The following is a 22,219-nucleotide window of genomic DNA, read 5'->3' as shown; positions in this document are numbered from 1 at the left end:
GAAAATAAATTAATGGATTAATTGATCACTGTTTTGTAAAACAAGGGTTAGATCCACGTATCAGCTGTGGCTGTGATTCCTGATCTCAAGGCAAGTAAGGATTGGAGGGAAGAGCAGTCCCAGAAGAGCAAGTGTGTCATTGTTTTTGTTTTGATTCAGCCCCATAGCATGAGCAATGCAGTTACCTCTTAAGACTGCTGTTTAAGAGAATCGGTTCCCTGCAGCAAGACGGTGAGTCATGGATGACACCAGTCGTTCATTAATGTTCATTAATGATGTGTGTGCAGTGACTCCAGTGGCCGCTGTCTCTGGCCGTCCCTTCCAGGTGTAATTCACCGTGAAACGATTCACTGGCGGTGTCACATGTGAGAATCCAGAATCCTTCAGTGTTACACATGACCCATTCCTGATATTTTTGTTGTTATTATGCTCAGCTCTGTTAATACACAGGGGTGTTTGAGGTTGCAGTTTGGGGCTCAGTCATGCTAAGGACTTTGCCATTGCTGTGCCTCAGAAACAGCCATAATCCTTTGAAAGGCTGAAATTCTCATGAGCTGGAAGAAAAGCTGGCTCAGCTGCAGAGCTGCCAAGTAGTGGAACGGAGCCCAGGGCTTCCTGAAAATGATAGCCCCAAAGTTAAGCTTGTCCAGCACCAGTAGCACCAGACTGACTGGAACGCAGTGAAGTGGCAAAACCAGTGAACCTGGAACTGGTGAAGATGAGGCTGTGTGTCTGTGCATGTCGGTGGGAAGCACTCAGTGACTCCTGAGGGGTTCTCTGAAAAATAGGTATCCGTAGAGCTTGAGGTGCCATTCACTGACATGCTAGGAGAGGAGAATCTTAGAATTAAACCATGAAATGGTTAGGCATAGGAGAAGGGTAACGAGCTGGTGTCATCTTTGACTTAAAGACTAAACCTCAGAAGAGAGAACAGCAGGTTTTGCTTTCGTGTTACTTCAGAACCTGATTTCTCTTATCCTTTCTTAGATGAAATCCCTGTTAATCATTATGACATTTTTTGCCTGGTTAAGGGAGAGCAGAAAGGCACTTGATAAATTTTAAAAACAACTGTTTTATCTAGCAGTGGCATTTGGAAGGAATACAGGATGCTGCTGAAAGATAAAGGGAGTTTTTTCTGTACGAGCACTGCAAGAGGGAACTTTTAGATTTTAGAAGGGAAAGGGCCAGCATATATTTGTAAAATATGTGGATCAGTGCACTGTTAAAAATATGATCTGGTGATACAGTATCCTGTGGAAATTACTAACTTTGGGTTATTTATAAGGAGATGTTTATTGTAAGTCCCAGTTGAAAGAATTGTGCTGATCTGTTTTTAACCTCTCACCTGCAGCTTTAGCTGTCGTTGGAGTGTGTCGGAAGTGTTTTGTGGTCAGAGTGTTTACAGCTTTTAAAACACTGGAAAGCACAGTCCGAAAACAAAGGCAGCGTGTTGCAATTTTATAAACAAGCTGCGAGGAGATGTTTGAAGTAAAATTAGGCTTGAGATTGAGGTTAGCTAGGGCCTTGATTTTCATGTATGCCCTCTCATAAGGCAAAGTCACGTCAGGTGTTTAGTGAAAGTGTATGTGATACTGTCAGCAGATTTCCAAATATATCGTCTCTTTCCCCAGTCATGGAAGACCGTTGAGAGCTTTTCCTGATTTCACCTGTATTCTTTGTCGTATTATCCAAAACTGGAGCGCTGTAACCTAACTCTTATTTTTGCTCTGAATAGACTCATAGGTATACAGAAACTGGCAAAACACTGCACCTTTTTTTTTTGTTTGTTTTACTAATTGGCAAATGGTTTATAAATTGACAAAATCACCGTTGGTTTCCTATGCAAAATTTTTCCCATGCTGTGCTTTGGGAAAGATGCTGATCTACACCTTAGATTAGGTTTATGGGAACTGTTTACCCCCAAACTGGTTTTAATTTAGAAGTGGATAATTGATTTATGATTTTCATATCATTGCTGAGTTTTTCTCTACATCTCTAGTGTGTAACACCTATTGAAAACGGGTGTTTCATTGATTGTACAGATGTTGTGATTGTGATGGTTCTAGAATGTCATGAGGGGTGTGTTCTAGACTTTCTTTGTTCTGAAATTACTTTTTTGAAAATAATTTTCCATGCATTAAAATATTTCTTTAAAATGTAATGTGAATTGCAAAGTAACTTTTTCCTGTAACATGGTGAAATCTAGTGACTCTTTTAGATGTCAGGGTCCTGTTATTTTATTATTTTATGTGTTAATGAAACATTCCGTTCTGTGATATTTATTGCTTTTTACATAGAAACATTAACATTTTTTTCATGAACTGACCAAGAAAATAGACACTGATAGACAGTCTTCAAAGGGCAGCTAAAGAACAATGTTTGGTGCATTTGGTTTTACCTTTGATATTATGAAAATTAATGTGCTAAGAGGGGCTCTTGGAGTTGTGACATTGACAAATACTAGTTTTGGTGATGGTGGGATTTGGGGTGTAAGGGGGCAGAGATTCACATGATAGTGACACTTGATTTTTTTTTTTTTCCTAGGAAAAAAAGAAAAAGAGTAGTGAGGAATCCCAAATACAAGAGTCTGATGATGTCTTCCTCCCTCCTGTGGCAGAAGTGTCTTCTCAAGCCAGTGAAGTGCAAGTGGAACATCCTGGAGATTTTACAGAAGTTCAGCTCAGTGACGAAGTAGAGGATGGAAAAACTATAAATGATGTGTGCGACATCCCCCAGAGTAATTTGTCTTCAGCAAACGAAGGGTCTTTGCTGGTGACTGAAGAGCCTCCCACAGATACAGAAGAGTCCAAAGCTGATCCTTCCCGTGAGGAATGTTGGGGGGATGTTGAGAAGAGTGCAAAAAGCCAGTTGGGCAAACCTGACAGCCCTGTGGAGGTGGTTGCTAGCGGATCAGGAAACTCTGATTTATTGAGCAGTACCTTTCATTCCAGTGCTGCTGGCTCTCAGACAGCAGTGGGCTTTGTACGGGATGAAGGAACTGAAAATGTGCAAGATGTTAAAAATCCTCTTGTCCGTTCTTCAGAGAAGCTTCCTCTTCGTATTTCGCAGGATTCTGAGAAACCCAAAATGCGTGTTCAGCGATCAGGATTGAAACCGATTTACCCAGGCTTGTCAGCTGAGTTGTCCTATGAGAGACCAACCGTAATGGCAGTTAAACCGCTGTTGCACAGTGAAAGGCTGTACCCGGAGCTCCCAACCGAACCAGAACTGGTGCCATTTACCAGAGAGCAGCTGAAAATTTTTGAGCCGTGTTCATGGTTGGAGAACGTTGAGTCCTATGTGGAGGAATTTGAAAGTGTTGCTCATCAGGACAGGCACGAGTTTTATGAACTGCTCCTGAGCTACATGCGCTGCAGGAAGCAGCTGCTGCTGGCCGAGGCGGAGCTGCAGGCTATGATGACAGACTGCCAAAATGTGAAGGGGAGGTTATGGACCTTTAAAGAAGAGCAGAAAACTGTCCAGGTGCTGTTGCTGAAACTACTTTTGAACCCAAACTATTTGGGTGTGATTCCAGACATTAATTTTACTTGCTGTCAATTTGGTCATATTGAATCTGCTTTGTTTTAGGAGATGATTGCCTTTGCTTTCTGTCTCTCCACTGACCCCTGGTACTTCAGAGTACCATCCTGTTTAGACTTAAGACAGTTTGTTGTTTGATTTTTAAACTGACGAGTGTAGGGTAGTGGGATCTCTGTTAGCGATCTCTTTTGGAGTCACTCATGTCTGTAAGTGTGGATGAGCCTGTGCACACCCAGGTCTGCCCGTAGTGTTGGGTGAACTTTGTGTCACAGTGCTTCGGGTAGGTGCAGGGGATATGTGGTGGAGGAGGAGGACTTCAGAATGGTGGTAGCGGTGATGTCCCATCTGGCCCGCTGCCCATAGTGACAATTTTCATTGACGTCATTCCTGACTGTCCTGCTGTCAGGTGGCAGCTGCAGAGGAGCTTGAGTCATGCTCGAGGGCAACCCTGTTGCTCTAGGCAGAAAGGAGCATTGGGTCCATCCATTTCCAGTAACTGTGGCTCCAGAAGTGTTGCTGTGGTTTTAGCTACTTCCAGGGTGGTCATGGTACTCTGTAGCCTTTCTGTCTGCAAATCAGAGGGGTCTGGGGAATTCTTTGGGGCACACATCAGACAGTTTTTCCCCCAAACTCGTTCTATGTTACTTGTTTTGGAGCTGGCTGTTACAGTGGGAGTGAAGGAAATTGTTTTGGCACTCTGATGCTGTTTATAGCCAGCATGTTATCGTTTATGCCTCAAGTTGCATCAGGGGAGGTTTACATTGGATATTAGGGAAAATTTCTTTACTGAAAGAGCAGTCAGGCATTGGACCAGGCTGCCCAGGGCAATGGTGGAGTCCTCATCCCTGGAGGTGTTCAAAAAATGTGTAGACGTGGCACTTTGGGTCATGGTTTAGCAGGCCTGGTGGTGTTGGGGTGATGGTTGGACTTGATGATCTTAGAGGTCTTTTCCATCCTTAGTGATTCCAAAGTTACCCAAGGGTGACAAATACCTCTGTATGTCGTGGCTTTTACTGTTGTTTCTGTGAGTGCGGTGCCTCTCCTGTGCAGTTCCTCAGAGTTGAGACATTGAGAGACATCCACTGAACAGATTTGAATATTTTCCTGTTTACTGAGAAATATCTCTGAACCTCGCTGGACTCTCAGTTTTGTATTGATCGCTTTCTACACTGAAAAGCAATTTTGGCTTCATTCTTACATCTGTGCTGGTCATGGTTGGTTAAGCTTGCAGTTTGCTGTATTCCATCCCAATTCACTATGTACGTATTGTATGTCCAGGAAAAATTGTTGTTGTTATACCCGTTTAAAATTCTTATTCTACTAACTTAGGAAACACAGGGATACTTTCAAGCTGAACTTCCAAGGTGCTGGCTCTGAAGCGTGTTTTCTGGTTGCAAAGAAAAATGGCAGGAATGTTATGCAGTGTAGTTTTCTTGTGCTGAAGAATTAGACATGAGGCAGAGGAAGTCTGGGCTCAGCTTTTAATTCCAGTTTGGGAAAAACTTAGTGCAGTTAATTTCTGAAAATTTTAAACATACAATGGGGAACTGCTACAAATATTCAGATCTAGAAGCTTAGAATAATATTTGTGTTTTTTCAATACATATTTTAGCTTTAAAATAGCAGATCCAAATATTTGTGGAAATCTATAAACTGAGAAACAGTTGCACTCCCTGGGAGTAGAGAGACCTGGTTTTGTTCACATGTGTCAGTGATATAGACAAGTCACTTCATGTCTATTTCTAATTCTGAGTTACTGAGGGTTTACAGAGCAATTTTGTCAGAAGTCAGGGATAGGAATCTTCAGTAGCCAGCAGCTCTAAAAGGTACATAGAATGTTCCAGTGTGTTTGTCTTTTCCACTGGTGAAGTGGCCCCTTTTATGAAAGCGTTGAAATCTGTTGAGGGGAGACTTATGTTGAGGTTGACTTCTGTAAGCACACTTGACCCAGCAAAATGACAAAGCCACTTAAATGAAGTGATTGCTTTCTTTTCAGGGTGTCTGTGCAGATCAGTGCAAAGTGACCGGTCACCATCGCTACCAGACAGTGGAGCTGAATGAAAGTGTGTTGGGGGAACTGAAAAAGCTGTTGGAAGCCAAAGCGGAGCACGTGCATCAGACACTGGCGCTGCACTCGTACACTTCGGTGTTGTCCCGGCTGCAGGTGGAGTCGTACATCTACAGGTTGCTCAGCAGCTCGTCCCTGCTGAGATCAGTGGCTCTTCAGCATCAAGAACAAGGTGTGATGCTGGTCTGGGCTGGGTATTGTTCCTGCTTTACTGCTTCTTGGAAGGCCATGTGAAATCTCACAGCTCTAATACTTAGAAATCTTTTTGGTTTTCATCCTAGGTGCATTACTTATTTGGGTTTGTGCCAATATAATCTTTTAGCTAAAGTATTCGTCCACCTCCCACCCCAGATATTTATCCTTCCTAGTCGTCCTCCCTTTGCCTCTCACCTCCCTGTTAGTTTATGTGCATGGTAAATGATGGTTCTTAGAAAGTTTATGTTGAGGGAAGGCCCCTGTTACGAGAGTCACCATAGTATATTCTTCCTGTAATTAGCATCCAGTGCTTAATTATAAGATTAAATAAAGTACTAAGTAAGTGTTTGTCAGATTAAGCAAGCAGCTATGTTGAAATAGCTTGGTATCTAGAAACACAGAGAACAGGTTTGCTATGTAGGCCCAAACCCATTACATATGCTACTACTCTGAGAGCTGCTTGTCAAAACTCTGTAATTCTGTTTTTAATTTACAGTTTCAAAGCAGGTGGAAAATCTGTCTTCAGACTTGGGCCACTTGAAGGAATGTATCAGCGTCCTTTTCAGTTTCACTCGCAGAGTTATCGAAGATGCTCAGTTTCAGAGTGACCTTTTCATGTGGCTGCGGAGACTGGTGAGGGAGTAAGCGTGGATATATCTGTTTGATCCAACATGTGGGCTGAATCTGGGAGTCATTCGTGAAGGAGTTACTGTTTCTCTCACTGTCCCACATGCAGTGATTTTTTTGGGGGTTTGTTCTACTTCGGGAGCGGAATCTGTTAGTGAATCTTTAGAATGAATTCCCTTGTCTAATGAAGACAGTGGAGGTCAACGGCATTATTGAGGCCTCTCAGCACTGCTAAAAGTGGACTTAATATTCATTATGCTTTTACTTATTTTGAAAGTATAACTATTCAGACTTGTAATTTTTGAGAAACTTTTATTCTTGCTGATTTCTAAATAAATTAGTTTTTAATGCGATAGTGGAGTAATTAATTTTTTGAAGAAAAAGTTTTGTGGCTCATGAGCTGAGCAAGCAGGCTTTTAAATACCGTTCTCCTGTAACTTGCTCTGAAAACTGAGGCTTGCTATAAAGCACAGGAAGAGAAATGAAAAGACAGTATTACTCTAGTTAGCGAGACTGTAAAGGAATGAACCTTGAAACTGTTTGCAAGATTCCAATATACTTCCCTCTAGGTGTCTGTGTTGCAAAGGATCGGCTGTCCAGGTGACCATCTCTTCCTCTTCAACCACATCCTTCGATGTCCAGCTGGGATCAGCGAGTGGGCTTGTCCACTCATTCAGGTGTGAATGTTTAATTCTTTATTGGTAGAAAGTTGGATGGAGAGTGGAGTGGGTGGGAGAGGGCAGTGTCTTGTGCCTTGTCAATCCCTCATGACCAACACCGTGTTTCCAGGTGTGTGGAATCATGGTGACAGTGAGGGGTTTGTGAAGGGGTGTATTTACCTGTGTTAGCCTAACCATGAGCAGGTTAAAAGGGAAACACACTTCTCATTCTTGCTTAGAGAGGCTCTGTGAAAGGGAATCAAGTTGTTGTGGTGTGCTTCAGAAGGTGTCGTGCAGCAGCAGGTTTTGGGAGAGGTCTCCAGGAAGTGGAAAGAATATTTAGGTTTGAAGCAGCAACTGTATATGAGACAAGTGAGACTGGAGGCAGCTCTGTGATGTAGAAGGGATAAGGAAGAACAGGTTTTTATATCTTGCGTGTTGAAGTAGGAGTGGTTTCCCTGGAAAGTTTATTAGCTAGGTAATTTCAAGGGCAAGAATTGACTTTGTACAGATCGGAGGGATTGCAGATATCCAGTTACCAGGATGTCCTGGCAAAGAATATTTTTGCTCCTTCAAGAGGGGAAGATGTTGGAAATCTAGCTGTAGGAAAAGGATTGCAATTACACTAACAGGGGAAATGCAAGCAATGAAATAAAAGGATAGAGCAGAATCATTTGGGTTGGAAGAGACCTTTATGATCATTTGGTCCACTCTTAACCTAACGTGATGAGGATCCTAACTTCCCTTGTGCTCAACATCCCAGTTCCCCCTGGTGCTCAGAAGTACACGTGAAACAGAGAAGTTGTCTTTTCTTTGGTGCTTTAGATATTTTTTTTTTCTCCTGTAATTTCTGTAAGTAGTCCTTTTGGAAAACTCCTAATATTCACTGTAGCAATGCTTTCTCCAGGGTGTGGGTGTTCTCTTTTATGGACACGTTCTAGTCTGGAAAAAAAAACTACTGAAAAATGTGAAACTCAGAATTTGATTTTTTTTTTTTTCTAATAAAGCTAGTTTGGCCTGTGTTGTACTTATTTAGATTTACTGAGATTTTTGCATTTAATTTCAGATAAAAGTCTTGGATAACCCATCAGGTGTCTTTCATTTCATGCAATCTCTTGCCTTGCTTATGTCTCCTGTCAAGTAAGTATGATTTTATAAATGTATTCTGGTTATTTAAGAGTCGAAAACATAATATATGATCTACTTGTAAAACTTTGAAAGTTAATTGCAGGCAAAGTCATGAAAGCAGGCACGAAGAAGAGATTTACAGTTTAATTTAAACGCTTTGTGCTCATTCATCTTCAAGTGCAGTTGTGGCAGTACGTTCTCCTACTGTGCACAGTATGATGGAGCTTGCTTTCAGCTGTCAAATAGCTTGTGAAGGCTGATGTACACATGTGTTTTGTTACTGTGGCTTCTGAAATAAAATTCTTGCCCTTGGGAGTCCTGTTTGTTGGAGGCTATTATTTTGAAGGGTTTGGTTTTCACATATCCTGTCTAGAGCTGCCTGGGGAAACAAATGTATCCTGAGGGCCTGCGTATTGCCAGTGTTTTGGTGCTTGCATTTTGAACAAGGGCTACCTTAAGGTGTCTGGACTGATGCTCTTGACTGTTGATACAGGAACTCAGAGCCTCTACAATGGCTGTACTTACTGGTGAAAGAGCTGAGACTTGTCTGTTACAGCTGCTGCGTGTCAGGAACAAGTTTGAATTCTGAATTTGATATGTGAAATCACTGTCATACAACTGGTACTTAGCTTGTAATGCATTTATATTATCAGAGTATAAATTCAAGGAGATCAGGAGGGTGATACTATGCCGGAGTTTTATGGCACTGTGTGTGAAGTTCTGCCAGTATATTTCAAGTTGGATGTTTTTAACTTTTATATAAACCGTTCTACACGTTCATTTAACTTGGTGGTATGTCTGAACACTTAAGGATTTACATGGTATAGAGTCCAAAGACTAGTATCCCAGACTTAAGGTGGTGTAATACATGGAACTGGAGCTGGCTTGATTTGAGGCAACTCTTCCCTGGAAGGTCTTTAGTTGTGGTAGTTCAGCGTTCATAAGACCAGTCTTACTAGTGTTGACATGGTGTCCAGCTAATGCTGCTGTGGAAGTCATATGGTGGAGCTGGCCTGCACTCATCCTGTTTGGTGCTGACTCACCAGGTTATAGCTTAAAGGGTTGTTGTAGAATACCTCTTCTGAAATGGAATATCCTTATTTTGATTTTTTTAAAGGATTTTTCTTATGCATGGGCAAGAATAGTGTTATTACTTGCATATTTAGATGTGCTTGCTATACAGGGCTGGTAGCCCTCTATATTGTTCAGAATGTTGCTTGGGAGATCGTTTGTTGAATACAGCAGATTGGTGCGAGTCTTGGAGGGTATTAGGTTATCACAGAATTGTTTAGAATCATAGAATCGTTTAGGTTGGAAAAGGTCTTTAACATCATTGAGTCCAACCATAAACCTAAGACTGCCAAGTCCACCACTAAACCACGTCCCTAAGCGCCACATCTCCACATCATTTAAATACCTCCAGGGATGGGGACTCTACCGCTGCCCATTCCAGCGATTTGCAACCCTTTTGGTGAAGAAATTTTTCCTAATATCCAATCTAAGCCTCCCCTGACACAACTTGAGGCCACTGCCTCTCGTCCTATCGCTGGTTACTTGGGGGAAGAGACCAACACCCACCTCACTACACCCTCCTTTCAGGTAGTTGTAGAGAGCAAGAAGGTACCCCCTCAGCCTCCTCTTCTTCAGACTGAACAGCCCCAGTTCCCTTAGACTCCTCTCACAGGACCTGTTCTCCAGACCCCTCACGAGCTTCGTTGCCCTTCTCTGGACACACTCCAGCACCTCAGTGTCCTTCTTGTAGTGAGGGGCCCAAAACTGAGCACAGTATTCCAGGTGCAGCCCCACCAGTGCTGAGTACAGGGGGACAGTCACTTCTGTACTTCTGCTGGCCACACCATTCCTGATACAAGCCAGGATGCCGTTGGCCTTCCTGGCCACCTGGGCACACTGCTGGCTCCTGTTCAGCTGGCTGTTGACCAGCACCCCCAGGTCCTTTTCTGCCAGGCAGCTTTCTGACATACATGATGATTGCTTGTTCTCGTATCTGTTTTCCTACGATCTTCTCTTAACGAAAAGATGGCTTAATTTGGAATTTTTAGTTTTCTAATTTTTTGTAAACTTGATTTTGCATTTTTAATCAGAAATCGGGTGGACTTCATGTGCCATATGAAACCAAATGAAAGGAAAAGTTCGTCTTCATCTGGGAAAGAATCTGGAAGCTGGACCCTGGTAGATGAAGGAGGAGAAGAGGTACAGCAAATGACTTGTTTTTTCTTGCCTTTATGCTTTTGCTCAGGCTTATTGTATTGATTTTTGTGAAATGAAGAAAGAAAAGCTGACTCTTGCAGTTAAAAAAGCATTATTGGAAACTTGGATCTATTTTAGTCTCCCTTTATCTCTGTGATATAAGCGCAGATAGTGGATCTTCCAGGAATGAGTATTAACAGACAGAATTTAAGCATCTGAGCTATTGTATGCAAAAAGAGCATGGCAGAAGACGTATGTTGGAATAGGTGCTTCCCTTCAGAAACTGGGTTGGACTAGCAGAGCGTTGCCTCTACTGCTGTTTCCTAGCTGATAAGGGCTTTTAAGTAGAAACACACACAGAAGAGGAATTTAGGAGCTTGTGTGTGTGTAGGAGAGTTCCTTTGGACTTTCTTTGTTTTCTTTTTAACAAGCAAACTGTAATTAGTACAATAGTGACATCCTTTTACCATACATTTTATTGTAAAGATACTAAAAATACCTGTATTTGTCTATAGGATGAGGATCCTGAAACAAGCTGGATTCTGCTTTTGGAAGATGACTTGATTGCCCTCTTGTCACAGTTTCCATTTCATGAACTCTTTCAGCAGTTCCTTGGGTTTAAGTCTGGAGGTAAATCAGCTGCTAAAGAGTTATTCTTCATTTTGCTTACACTAATTGTATTAATGACTGAAACTGCCAAGAGTGCTACTGCAGTATGAGATTCTCTGAAGTAACAATGAACATATGCAATAGCTCACAGACTAAACAGATGAGATGGAAGTGTACGCCATGTGTGAGAACTTAAAAACTTACAGCAATATGAGCATGCAAAACGTGAAGAGTCCTTTCCCTTAGTTTTGACCTGCTCAGTAGTTACACTCACAGGTGTGTTTTCAGAATGATTTTTTTCCCCTTTGCCCCTCAGCTTTAATGTTACTGTGTTTTTTCTCCAATTAGTTATTCATTCTTTATTTTGCTAAATCTCTGGACAAGTACATGAGGATGATTGCTTGCTAGAAGTCTCACAGCCTGCATAGTTTATTTGTACTTTCATACTTAACAGGTATTTATTGTTCATTTCATAATCAAAATAAAAATTTGGGTGCACTATATAGCTGACAAACAGTGAACTGTTTCCAGCAATATGATGAATTGTTGCTCTGAGTGCTTGTTAAGTTACTTGAAAAGAAATGCAGAATTCACACATTTTTTTGAGATGTATTTTTCTGTCTCGACCTAAGGTGCTTATTTTCCTGAAAAGACAACTCCCCAGGAGATGATGAAGATTTTTGCTTTTGCAAACTCCTTAGTGGAACTTCTGGCTGCGGGACTAGAAACATTTAACAGAGTGCGGTACCGACAGTTTGTGAAGCGAATTGGTCAGCTGATCAAGTAAGACAGCATTTTCTCTGTGATATGATTAAATCTTTTTTTGTACAGTCTGGTTTGAAGTTCAGAGCTGCTAAAAACCCCACAGCACCAAACAAGTGAAAAACCCCAAACTGCACTAACCAGAACAAAAAACTCAAAAGTGCTTGGGTAGATTTTGCTCGGAGAGTTGGTCAGTTTAGAGTTAGCCGATCTGGGAATCTGAAATCCCAGGGTCCTGGACTCTAAAGCTGCCTGTGAAGTGGAGAGTTGCAGAGTCTAAATGCTTTGGGTACAAAGGAGTGAGGTGAGCTCTGGAACACCAGGCTGACTTCCATCAGAGATGTGCTGAGGCTTGTCTTGTAAAGTCACTGAAATCCAGCAAACAGTTTCTCAAATAACCCCTGTTTATAACCAGTGTTACTACTTGCTTTCTGTTGTTGTCCAGAATTCTTTTAGGGTTTTTAATTCGCTCCTTGAAAATAATCATATTGTTGCAGTAAGCAAATGTAATTGAAACCTAGGAGTTGCTCTTTATTATGAAGTCTCTAACAGTCATTTTGTATGGCTTCTATGAGTGTGTTTTCAAGGGCAATACAGTTAAATCAGGAACAAAATCCTTGTTTTTCTGTGGGTTATTGGAGCAGTAACTTTCTCAGTATTATTGTTCCTGATTTGAAGATCTGGTAGGAAAAACCTGACAGTACAAAGTGTACTCTTAAGCAGGTATTCTGTATTGCGGTGCTGGGCACAAGGGATTTCTCCTCCAAAAGTGCATGCCAGACACCCTGTTGCTTCAGGTTAAATACAATCACACATGTAAATATTCATTATATTTCTAAGAACTACTTGGCATATTCATTACTTTTCCAAGAACTATGTAAATATCTTTCACGCATGTCTGTTAGCATCTTTGGGTGGTCTTTGGGGGTCCCAAGATAAAGGCCCATCCTCTTCATCATGATGTTCTCTGATTTACCTTTGTTTCTGCACAAGCTCAGTTCTAAGATCATGCATGTCCTTCAGGTTGTTTGGCTCCGGTCTTGTTGCTCTCTTGGTGCCTCCTTATCTCTGTAGCTTGGCACATTTGCCCTCCCAAGGCTGAGCTATCTCTCTGTCTTTTATCCTACAGTTATCTCAGTTATTTGCTGAGAACCAAGACCGCTTTTGTTTCACTTAATTATTTTGTCTAACAACTAAGTGATAGCTTGTGCCTATGTCCATCCACTACATTCCTTAATGAGAAAACAGGGATTAGTGTAACAGTTACATCGTTAGATCACTGTGCATGCAGGAATACAAGTTACAGTACTAAAGGCTACTAAAAACTAGAAAATATTAAGGCTTCTTTGCTATAGTTTCATGTTTCTCTATCATCCTGTATGAGCTTTTTGTGTGTGTTGCCATTTCAAAATGCAGGATTGCCTTAAGGCTCCAAAGTTCATACACAAACTAATTTGGCATAACTAAATATTACACATTGCCTGCAAAACCAAGGAAGGCTGAGACAAGAATTTTAGATTAACCCTGTCTGAAGAGAGGAGGGAAATACTATTTATATGGAAATCTCTGGAAACCAGATGACAGAGGGATGAACTTGTCTCTTGTGACTAGACTCTGATGTAGTTGTGCTTGTCTGTGTTTTTATATGGTGATGATGTTCTTAATGATCCTTCTTCAACTTGTTTATTCTGCTGTGTAGGATGACACTTTGTCATGTGAGTGACCACTGGGCGCAATATGTTAGTAGCAATAAACACTATGGATCAGTAGTGCATCCCTACTCTGTGGAAAAGCTGCAGCTGGAGTTTGATGAGCTGTTTTTTAGAGCTGTTCTGCATGTTCTGAAGGCAAAAAGGTAGGCTGTCCAGGGTGATTGATACTGCCTTCATCTGGGAGGTGTTAGATATTTGAAACTGAGAACTGCAGTAGCTTTAAATACTTAATGGTTTAAACAAGGCTACAATGTGCAGGATTTTTCAGCGCATTGGTAGCATGAAGATGGGGAGGAATTATGCCTTGAATTCTAGCATCTGACTGAAGCTCTGAGGGCTTGTTCTGCTCAGAATGAGGTGAACTCAGACTTTGAGATGCTAAGACACATCTGCACATTCTTGTTGCTGTTACATGGCAGAGATGTGGGCGTATGTCTCCTTTTCAAATGTTGGGATTTATCAGAGTGAAACTCTATCTGCCTCTTCTAATCCAACAGGTTGGGAGTCTGGTTGTTCATGTCCGAGATGCCTTATGGAACCTTATCCAGCAACATGCTTTGGAGGCTATTCTTTGTCATGCACTGTGTGGAGAGCGAGCATCTGGAAAAGCTCTGCTCTACTCTGCAACCTGCTGACTGCAAACAAAGACTCAAAGGTAGAAGTCTTACGCTCAGAACCAGTTCTAATCAATTCGGCTACTGCTGCATCAGCTATGGGCTTAACTCTTTGCAAGTTCCACTGTTAAACTCGCCCTCAGCAGCATGATTGGTCCAGAGGCCTGAGAAGTGTCTTGTGCAGTTCATGGGCTTCCAGCACTTGTTTGCCCAGACTCATTTTAACAGGAATTGGCGGATCTGCTGTCCTCTTACTTTTCTCTGTGACAGTGACTTCTACTGGCTGCTTCAGAGCGCTGCAAGAGTGCCATGCAGTAGGTACATCTTGTGTGTTCTTATGTCGGGTCCCACCTTGACCTTTGATGGTATTTGGAGAGTGAGATTTAAATCCTGAAATAAAGAATTTTGTGTCACTTAAGGTTTTTTTTTTCTGAGCTGTTGACTGAGCTGTAGATATTTGTATAAACACCCCAGTCGTCCTTCCTGCTCCTGCCCACCCACCCCCCCATTTGCTACTTTTGGCTTCACTAACTTACATTGTGGGACATCTGCTTATCTTCCACAACAACGAATGTTTCCCTTACCTCATGCCTTCTTTTGATGCTTTGCTTGTCCTGTATGCCACCTTTTCTTTCTCTTTCCCCTTGACTTCTGCCCTGTGTTGATCTCCACAGTGACTGCAGTGGCTTCAGCTATAGCAGAGTTATTCAGAAGCCAGCTGGAATGCTACTTTCCCTTTGACTTCATGGAAAATATTTTGGGACTTGATTGACAGGGATACGGGTAAACAACGGACTAACTCCCTACTTCACAGCATGTTTGCTGTCTTCAGGGAGAGCAAATCTCACTGTTAGTCAGTTTTACTTTTCAGCTAGCTGGTGGGCCAGATAGCTGTCACTGCATCAACCAAGCCTTCTGATGGAGAAGCAGAAGAAAATGGTGATCTTGAGAGGTTACTGAGCATATTGACTCTGTGCAAGCTCAGCTAACATTTAAGGCAATTTATGCAGAGTGGGAGAGGGTTATTGAGACTGTAGCTGTGTAGGCTTTGCGGAGTTTTGGCTGGCAAGTGCAAATCAGTAACAGACTGTTTCAGCAGGACTGTTTTTTATTTTTGTTATTGCAAGAAATTTTTACTGCATCTCAAACAAAGAGAATGTGATATGATGTGGTGGGTTGCAGCTCTGACAGTACAAAACACTAAGTTTTATTTTGTTTTGTTCAGACTTTGTTTTGCTTCTAGCTATCTTCTGTGTTTTTAAAGTCCCTGGTATGCTGATGTAGGGTATTTTTGTCCTCTTCATTCTCCTCAATGAGTTATGTCAGCACAATCTATTTTTCACAGTTGTCTAGACAGGGAATATCAACAGTTCTTTCAGTGAAATCCATCTAATCTTCTGAAATAGATTCTTTTGACTGACACCAATATAATGCTGACTTAATTTCCTGTAATTCATACTGTACAAGACCATGGCATTAACCTTGTCTTGGGAGATAAGCTTTTTTTATTGATTTCCCTTCCCAAATTAAGTTTGAGAAGTGTTAAGAGTGGTGAATCTACAAGTGGTAGCAAGCCTTAGTAATTCATGGAAGCTTTAGGCTTGCACATACAGAGGTGGGAGCATAGCTGCTTTTAAGGGATAGGTAGAAAGAGCATGATAAAATGAAGTGCAGTGATGGAGCTGCACTTGGTAGGACAACTGCTTGTTCCCACCCTTCAGTCCCATGCTGTGGCTTGGGGTGGGTTTCAGGCTGGTGCGGGGTCTGCAGCGTGTGGACCCCGTGGGCGACCCCAGGTACAGTGACGAGGAAGGTGCAGCTGAAGCAGGAAGCGGGAAGATTTCAGCAGAGAAGGTCCAGCGCACACGTGCTCAGCGGCTGGAACCAGCCATCTGCCCTCTGCTTATGGTCTTTGTCCTTAACTTCACCAGATTCCTTTTTGCTGTTCTGTTCCCCTCCAAACCCCTTCTCTGTTCCTTAGCTGGTCTATGTCTAACAAAACACAGATGCACACATCATGGTGCGAATATGACAAATGCTGTCATAGTCGTTTGTAACGTCTGTGCACTATCCTTTCCCCACGCTGGGTCATTCTGCTATGGCTTTATATATAGTGATGGCATAGTCTTTTTTTTTTTGTCCTTCTGCATTACCTTAAAAAAATCCAAAACCTAATCAACAACAAAACCCACAGTGCTTTAACTTCTATTGTAAGGACAAAAGGTAGTATTAGGAAAGGGAGACGGAGGGGTGAGACATCCTCTGTATGTCTGGTGTATCTATCAGGAGTGTAGCCTATCTTATTGTATGGAAAAACTCTTTACTTAAATTGCACAATCCTGTAGCGCTGTTCATGAGATGTTTTGTACAAATCTGACCTTCTCAGGCTGAAGTACAGTTGCAAAATTCTTGAAAGCCCTTAAAATAGAATGTAACCTAAGTGGCGGTGTTTAATCACAAACATGCTGAGCACGTGCCTGTGCAGATTAAGTAGTCGAGTGCCACAATGAGTGTTTTTTCAGTATATTCAACTGCTATGATAAAATCACTGTAAACAGTGTTTACTGGCATGTTATGCTTCAGAGGAAGCAGACCACTCTCCATTTTACAGCTCAAATGTAGCTTTCAGTGGTTGTTTTGCTGCACAGACTCTATTTCAAGTTATTTAGAAGAAATAAAAAATATTTTGAAGTCCTGTACAGATGTTTTTCTACCCTGACCTTCCTGTTGTCCCCTGCTATGAGGAATGAAATGTTTATTTGTATTTGGCAACATCTCACTGTTGGGTGCAAAGGCGAAACCTGCATTGAATTCAAATGAAAGCATCTCTTAGCCTTCCTGTCCTGTGCAACTTCAGTTCTCTGTTTTCTTGAGATACTTTCCAAACAAGTGCATTCAGTACTTTTCTTGTATTTAGTTTGAGAAACTGAAGCTGATCTTTCCTTGTAACTCTTGGGCATAATCTAGGCCCAGGGCTAGATGCTTGAAGTATTCTTATTTGTAATTGGTATAGAATGATCTCCCCAGTGTAATTGCTGCTTGAGATCATGGTATTTGGAACGGGCATAGTCCCTCAACTTGATCAAAAGCTCTCTGCTGTGCTTGGATGGGCTCAGTTTTAATCTTCTCTTGACTGTGTGCTGATTAAAACTAGAATCCTTACATGTAATTTGGACTTAATCGGTAGAATTAATTGCTCCAATATGTAATGGAAGCCAAAACCCTGATAACATTTTTAAACAGCAAAAAGATTCAAGCAGTTCTACCTATGGATGATCGACATTGCATAGTTAAAATAGTATTAAAAATCGAATTCCAGGTGTTCTTGAAGCAGTTCTAGCTTTAATTATATAGTTACTAGCACATTTACTAAATCCTGTGGACTCACTGCATATTATGCTGTTTCTTGCATCTTATTTTAAAGCAGCTGGTACCAGCCACTTGGGAGGAGAGGATACTAACGTACAAATCTGCAGCGATGATAATTCCTCTGTCACCGATTCCTTCTCTGGCATGGGACTGTGAATAAATAAATAAATGTTGATGATGTATGTCACTATAACACTTCTTTTATCGTTTTTCTTTCGTGTGACTTTTTTCTAGACCCAGAGCACCTTGAAAATTTTGAAAAGTATCTCAGATCAATGAACTGCTCAGAAGAAATTTGTCTGCTCACCACATTTGCTCAGATGGCACAAACTAAGCGGGCTGATGTTGATGAGGATTTTATCAGAATCATTGTTCTGGAGATATATGAGGTGAGAACACTACTGGTTCATTCAGGAAGACGATGAGTGTGCTGTTTTTCTTTATAACTGAAAAGTGTGAAATGTTCATGGCTTCTGTAGTTTGCTCTACCAAGGAACTAAAAGTGCTGCTTCTGAGGTTGATAACCTAGTATCGAATTAAAATATTCTGAAGGGCGTGTTTTTCTGGGAGAAAGAACTGCTCTTTTGCAGACCAAGCTAGAATGAAACGGATGAAACCATTATCACAGAATGTTTTGGGTTGGAAGGGACCTTACAGATCACCTGGTTCCAAACCCCCTGCCATAGGCAGGGACCCCTTCCACCAGACCAGGGTGCTCAAAGCCTTGTCCAACTTGGCCTTGAACCCTGCCAGGGAGGGGGCAGCCACAGCTTCTCTGGGCAACCTGGGCCAGGGCCTCACCACCCTCGTGAGGAAGAATTTCTTCCTAACATCAAATCTAAATCTTCCCTCTTCCTATTGAACACCATCACCCCTTGTCCCATCACTCCGTGCCCTTGTCAAAAGCCCCTCTCCAGTTCTCTCGCGGGCCACTCCAGGCGCTGGCAGCTGCTCTGAGGTCTCCCCACAGCCTTCTCTTCTCCAGGCTGAGCAGCCCCAGCTCTCCCAGCCTTTCCTCACAGCAGAGGGGTTCCAGCCCTCGGATCATTGCTGGGGCCTCCTCTGGACCCGCTCCCACAGCTCCAGGTCTGTCCTGTGCTGAGGGCTCCAGAGCTGTATGCAGGACTCCTGGGGGGGTCTCAGTGGAGCAGAGCAGAGGGGCAGAATCCCCTCGCTCGCCCTGTGCCCACGCTGCTGGGGATGCAGCCCAGGGCGCGGTTGGCCTGGTGGGCTCCTGGCGCATGTTGCTGGGTGGTGTTGAGCCTCTCGTCAACCAGCACCCCTAACTCCTTCTCCTCAGGGCTGCTCTCAATCCCTTCATCCACCAGCTTGTATTTGTGCTTGGGATTGTCCTGACCCATGTGCAGCACCCCACACTTGGCCTTGCTGAATCTCTCAAGCCTGTCAGGGTCCCTCTGGATGGCATCCCTTCCCTCCAGTGTGTCAACTGCACCACACAGCTAGGTGTTGTCAGAAAACTTGCTGAGGGTAGAAATATTTCTTTTGCTTTATTTTTTTCTTGTGCATGTCTGACTTGTAGCTCTGAAATTTCTTGTGTGGTGTTTTTTCTGTTGCAGTGTGTATGGTTTTTTGGGGTTTTTTAGTGTGTGTGTGGTGGTGGTGTTCCTATGTTTAGTTTTGGATTGTTTTTTTGGTAGTGTGACATAATTTCCTTATCTTGTAGGGTGGTCAGTTTCAGTGCTAATATCGGCACTTAGCAGCTTTGTCCAGGATCATCAAGAACAATTTGGTTCTGTATTTTCTAAAAAATGTTTTATTGTGGTGTCAGTGAAGGTCAGTCGTAACCACGAGCTTCTCTCTGCTCATCTTCTCAGGTGTCTTATGTTAGTATTTCCACAAGAGAGACATTTTCAAAAGTTGGTCGAGAACTCTTGGGAGCAATTGCCAGCATCCATACACAGATTATTTCTGTACTGCTGGATCGAGTTAGAGACACCATCGAGAAAGTTGGGATGGTAAGTGCTAATATACATCACTTAAAGCAGGCACCGGGTTAAAACCAGAGGCCGTATTAGACTGCGTTGTAATATAAGGCTCGGTATGAATGGACTGTGTTAAAGACCTGTCCATGTTTTTTTTGATCATACCACTCTTTAAGACAGAAGGACGTAATGCTGATTATTGTTCCATACTGCTTATTGATTAGCATTCTTCTTTTCTGCCCTCGAAGGTTTCTTTATATCTGTTTAAAGAACTGCCGTTGCACCTGTGGAATCCTTCTTCTTCTGAGATGGCACTGATTCGTGACTGGTTATTAAATTACAGTCTAACGACAGTGGAGAATAAACTAGCCTGCATTATCTTGGAAGGGCTAAACTGGGGATTTGGTGAGCATGTATGTATTAAAAACGGGAGGCCTGTACTTTGTCAGTTTTACAGACTAGAAGTGTTGCTCAATCTGGGACTATAACTGAATCTGAAAACAGTTAACTGCGTGCTTCTATATGATAGCTGTACACTTGATGGCATAGGATGGGAACTTCCATCCTTTGTTTGCAGCATTCTGCCTGAGGATTTACTTGTGTTGCTTTCTTGTAGTTCTACAACTGAGAATAAAAGAGATATTTAAGTGGAGTTTCCTTTCTCTAAACAAGAGGAAACAGCTGACAGGACACTTTTTGTGAGTCACTTAAGATATCTGTGGCTGCAGAAATAGAGGAATCCTCCAAAAAATGTGTATGAGACTGGTGTGACTGTGGTTTGCGGGCTGATGTCCAGGTGTGTTTTTCACAATGCAAGAAAACTAATGGCTGAAATTACGAGATTTGAAAGCCCTGAACACTACTTAAATGACTGGAAAATATTCCAGAGAGTGGGTCATTCCAGGAGCTCCATCAGTTCAGGATCCAGTGGAGGGTGAATGTTTTTTTCAGAGAGAAACAGAAATAGATGAGGGGAAAAATTCTGTTGCATGTGTTGAGTGATCCATTTTAGTATTGTAATCTGTGCATTTGATCATACTCAGCTCTTCTTTTTGTGCTGATACATGTACATGAAGATCACTTTTTCTTCCTGTTTCATGATGATGCATGAAAACAAGGGAGTGGTAGGGAGAATTAACTGAGGTCTTTGCTATGCAATGGCTGTGTCATGTCTGTACCCCTTGATATGGGCAAAAAATAGTCCTTTAATGTGGCAAATGATGAAAGGGATTACAAAGTTTGATAACAAAAACCATAAAATGTTTTTGTGTTTTGTTTTTAAAGGCAAGATTTCCGGTGTCTGTACTATGTGATTTAAAATGCCGTCTATGGATCTTTGGATTAATTGTTGTAAAGTCACCAAAAGCACTTGAGAAATGATTATGGTCCTTTCTGGCTGGAGATAAGCTAGCTGTTGAGCTTTGTATTGCTCAGTGTGAACTTACGATTCTTCAATGTTGGGCTGAGATTTTTCTTACTGGGCAAGATTTTGCCTATCTATTACAATACTTAATCTCTTTCTGGTTGTTCAAATCAAGATTTATTTCTCTGTAGTGTGATGGAATGATACAGTTGTAGACACCTTTTAAATGAGGCAAAGTTTTGTGATGCGATTCTGTTTTTAGCAGGGTGCTCTTCATCTGGACCCAGCTGTCCATTCTGAAGTTGCGTTGATGGTCCTCGAAGCGTATCAGAAGTATCTCTCCCAGAAACCATATGCTGGGCTGCTTTCTGAAAGCATAAAACAGGTATTCCTGCTTCAGAATTAAAGGGAATAGCTTATTAATAGTGATAGGAAGAGCTGCAGGGCAAGACCTTGTTTCTCTTTTCTTTTTAAAAGCTATGCTAACTTGGTACTACTAGAACATCATAATATACCAACTCTCGGTATTCTTTGCACCCACAGAGCTATTTGATAGTACTGTTAAACATACATTGAACACCTATATGAGAAATAGACATTTTAAATTTGACCCTCTTGTAGCTTTGTGTCGTTATCCAGCCTGTAGTTGGATAGTTGCCAGCTGTTTTTCCAAAGCATCCATTACTGATGCAGAATTAGACAGTGTTTCCTTAATGAGAGGATACTTAATATTACTGCTGAGCAGAAGAGACGTCCTTCCTGTGCCTCCAGCTCTTAGCCTTACCTTATTTAAAGATTCAAGATTTTGGGAGCTTTTCAGTAGTGATCAGTGTTGTGTTGCCTGAACACCCTACAAACACTTATTACGTTGATTTTACAGCACACTGGTGACTGAGGAAGGTATGGCTCTAAGTTACAGAAGGGGAATGGAAAGATAGATCAAGGTTAAAAATCCCTTTTTTGGATAGTCAATCCAAGATGCTTCTATTTATTTATTCAGAGCTTTTAGCATTGTGTTGTGCTTTGCCTTCTCAGTGTTTCTTGTACAGTGGTTTCTACTCCCCTCCTCCCCTGTGCTTCTTTTCCCAGTCTTCCCACACTCTGAATGTTCCTTATTGTCTCTGCTCTTTTCTGACTCGCTTCTCTGCACTACTTAATCATGGTTTGTTGTCTTGTGCCAGCTAGATGAGTTCTCTTTTTAAGCCTCTTTCAGCCTTGGTTACCGCTTGTATTGGTGAATCTGTCCTGACTTGCATGAGCTTGTAACTGGAATTTGAGAGAAAATAATGTTTAGGTTCTTGTATCCCCACTTGGGAAGGATGAAATATCTGCATTGACTCCCAGCTCTGCAATTTATACTGGTCTGTCAGATCACGTACAGTAGTTTTTCCCAAAGACTTAGAATTCCTTCTGATGTGGACA

General features: G+C 41.9%; 1 protein-coding gene across 3 annotated transcripts in view; it reads left to right on the top strand.

Moving 5' to 3' along the window:
• The window catches only part of EPG5 (ectopic P-granules 5 autophagy tethering factor), a 59,644-nt gene that overhangs the window by 1,324 nt on the left and 36,101 nt on the right, over positions 1 to 22,219 (top strand). Inside the window, exons 2-15 of one of the 3 annotated variants that reach the window (XM_075410835.1) lie at positions 2,545 to 3,483; positions 5,537 to 5,780; positions 6,300 to 6,436; positions 7,000 to 7,107; positions 8,156 to 8,229; positions 10,320 to 10,428; positions 10,941 to 11,055; positions 11,667 to 11,817; positions 13,496 to 13,651; positions 14,006 to 14,163; positions 17,726 to 17,880; positions 19,327 to 19,467; positions 19,683 to 19,847; positions 21,063 to 21,182. In XM_075410835.1, coding sequence (XP_075266950.1) covers positions 2,545 to 3,483; positions 5,537 to 5,780; positions 6,300 to 6,436; positions 7,000 to 7,107; positions 8,156 to 8,229; positions 10,320 to 10,428; positions 10,941 to 11,055; positions 11,667 to 11,817; positions 13,496 to 13,651; positions 14,006 to 14,163; positions 17,726 to 17,880; positions 19,327 to 19,467; positions 19,683 to 19,847; positions 21,063 to 21,182 — 2,772 coding nt within the window. Of the gene's footprint in view, positions 1 to 2,544; positions 3,484 to 5,536; positions 5,781 to 6,299; positions 6,437 to 6,999; positions 7,110 to 8,155; positions 8,230 to 10,319; positions 10,429 to 10,940; positions 11,056 to 11,666; positions 11,818 to 13,495; positions 13,652 to 14,005; positions 14,164 to 17,725; positions 17,881 to 19,326; positions 19,468 to 19,682; positions 19,848 to 21,059; positions 21,183 to 22,219 lie in introns of those variants that run through there. The other 2 variants (XM_075410834.1, XM_075410836.1) reach the window with 2 other exon arrangements.

Source organism: Opisthocomus hoazin, chromosome Z, assembly GCF_030867145.1.
Source record: "Opisthocomus hoazin isolate bOpiHoa1 chromosome Z, bOpiHoa1.hap1, whole genome shotgun sequence".
Classification (NCBI taxonomy): domain Eukaryota; kingdom Metazoa; phylum Chordata; class Aves; order Opisthocomiformes; family Opisthocomidae; genus Opisthocomus; species Opisthocomus hoazin.
Note: the sequence above shows the minus strand (reverse complement) of the source record. Positions and strands in the feature narration are given on the sequence as shown.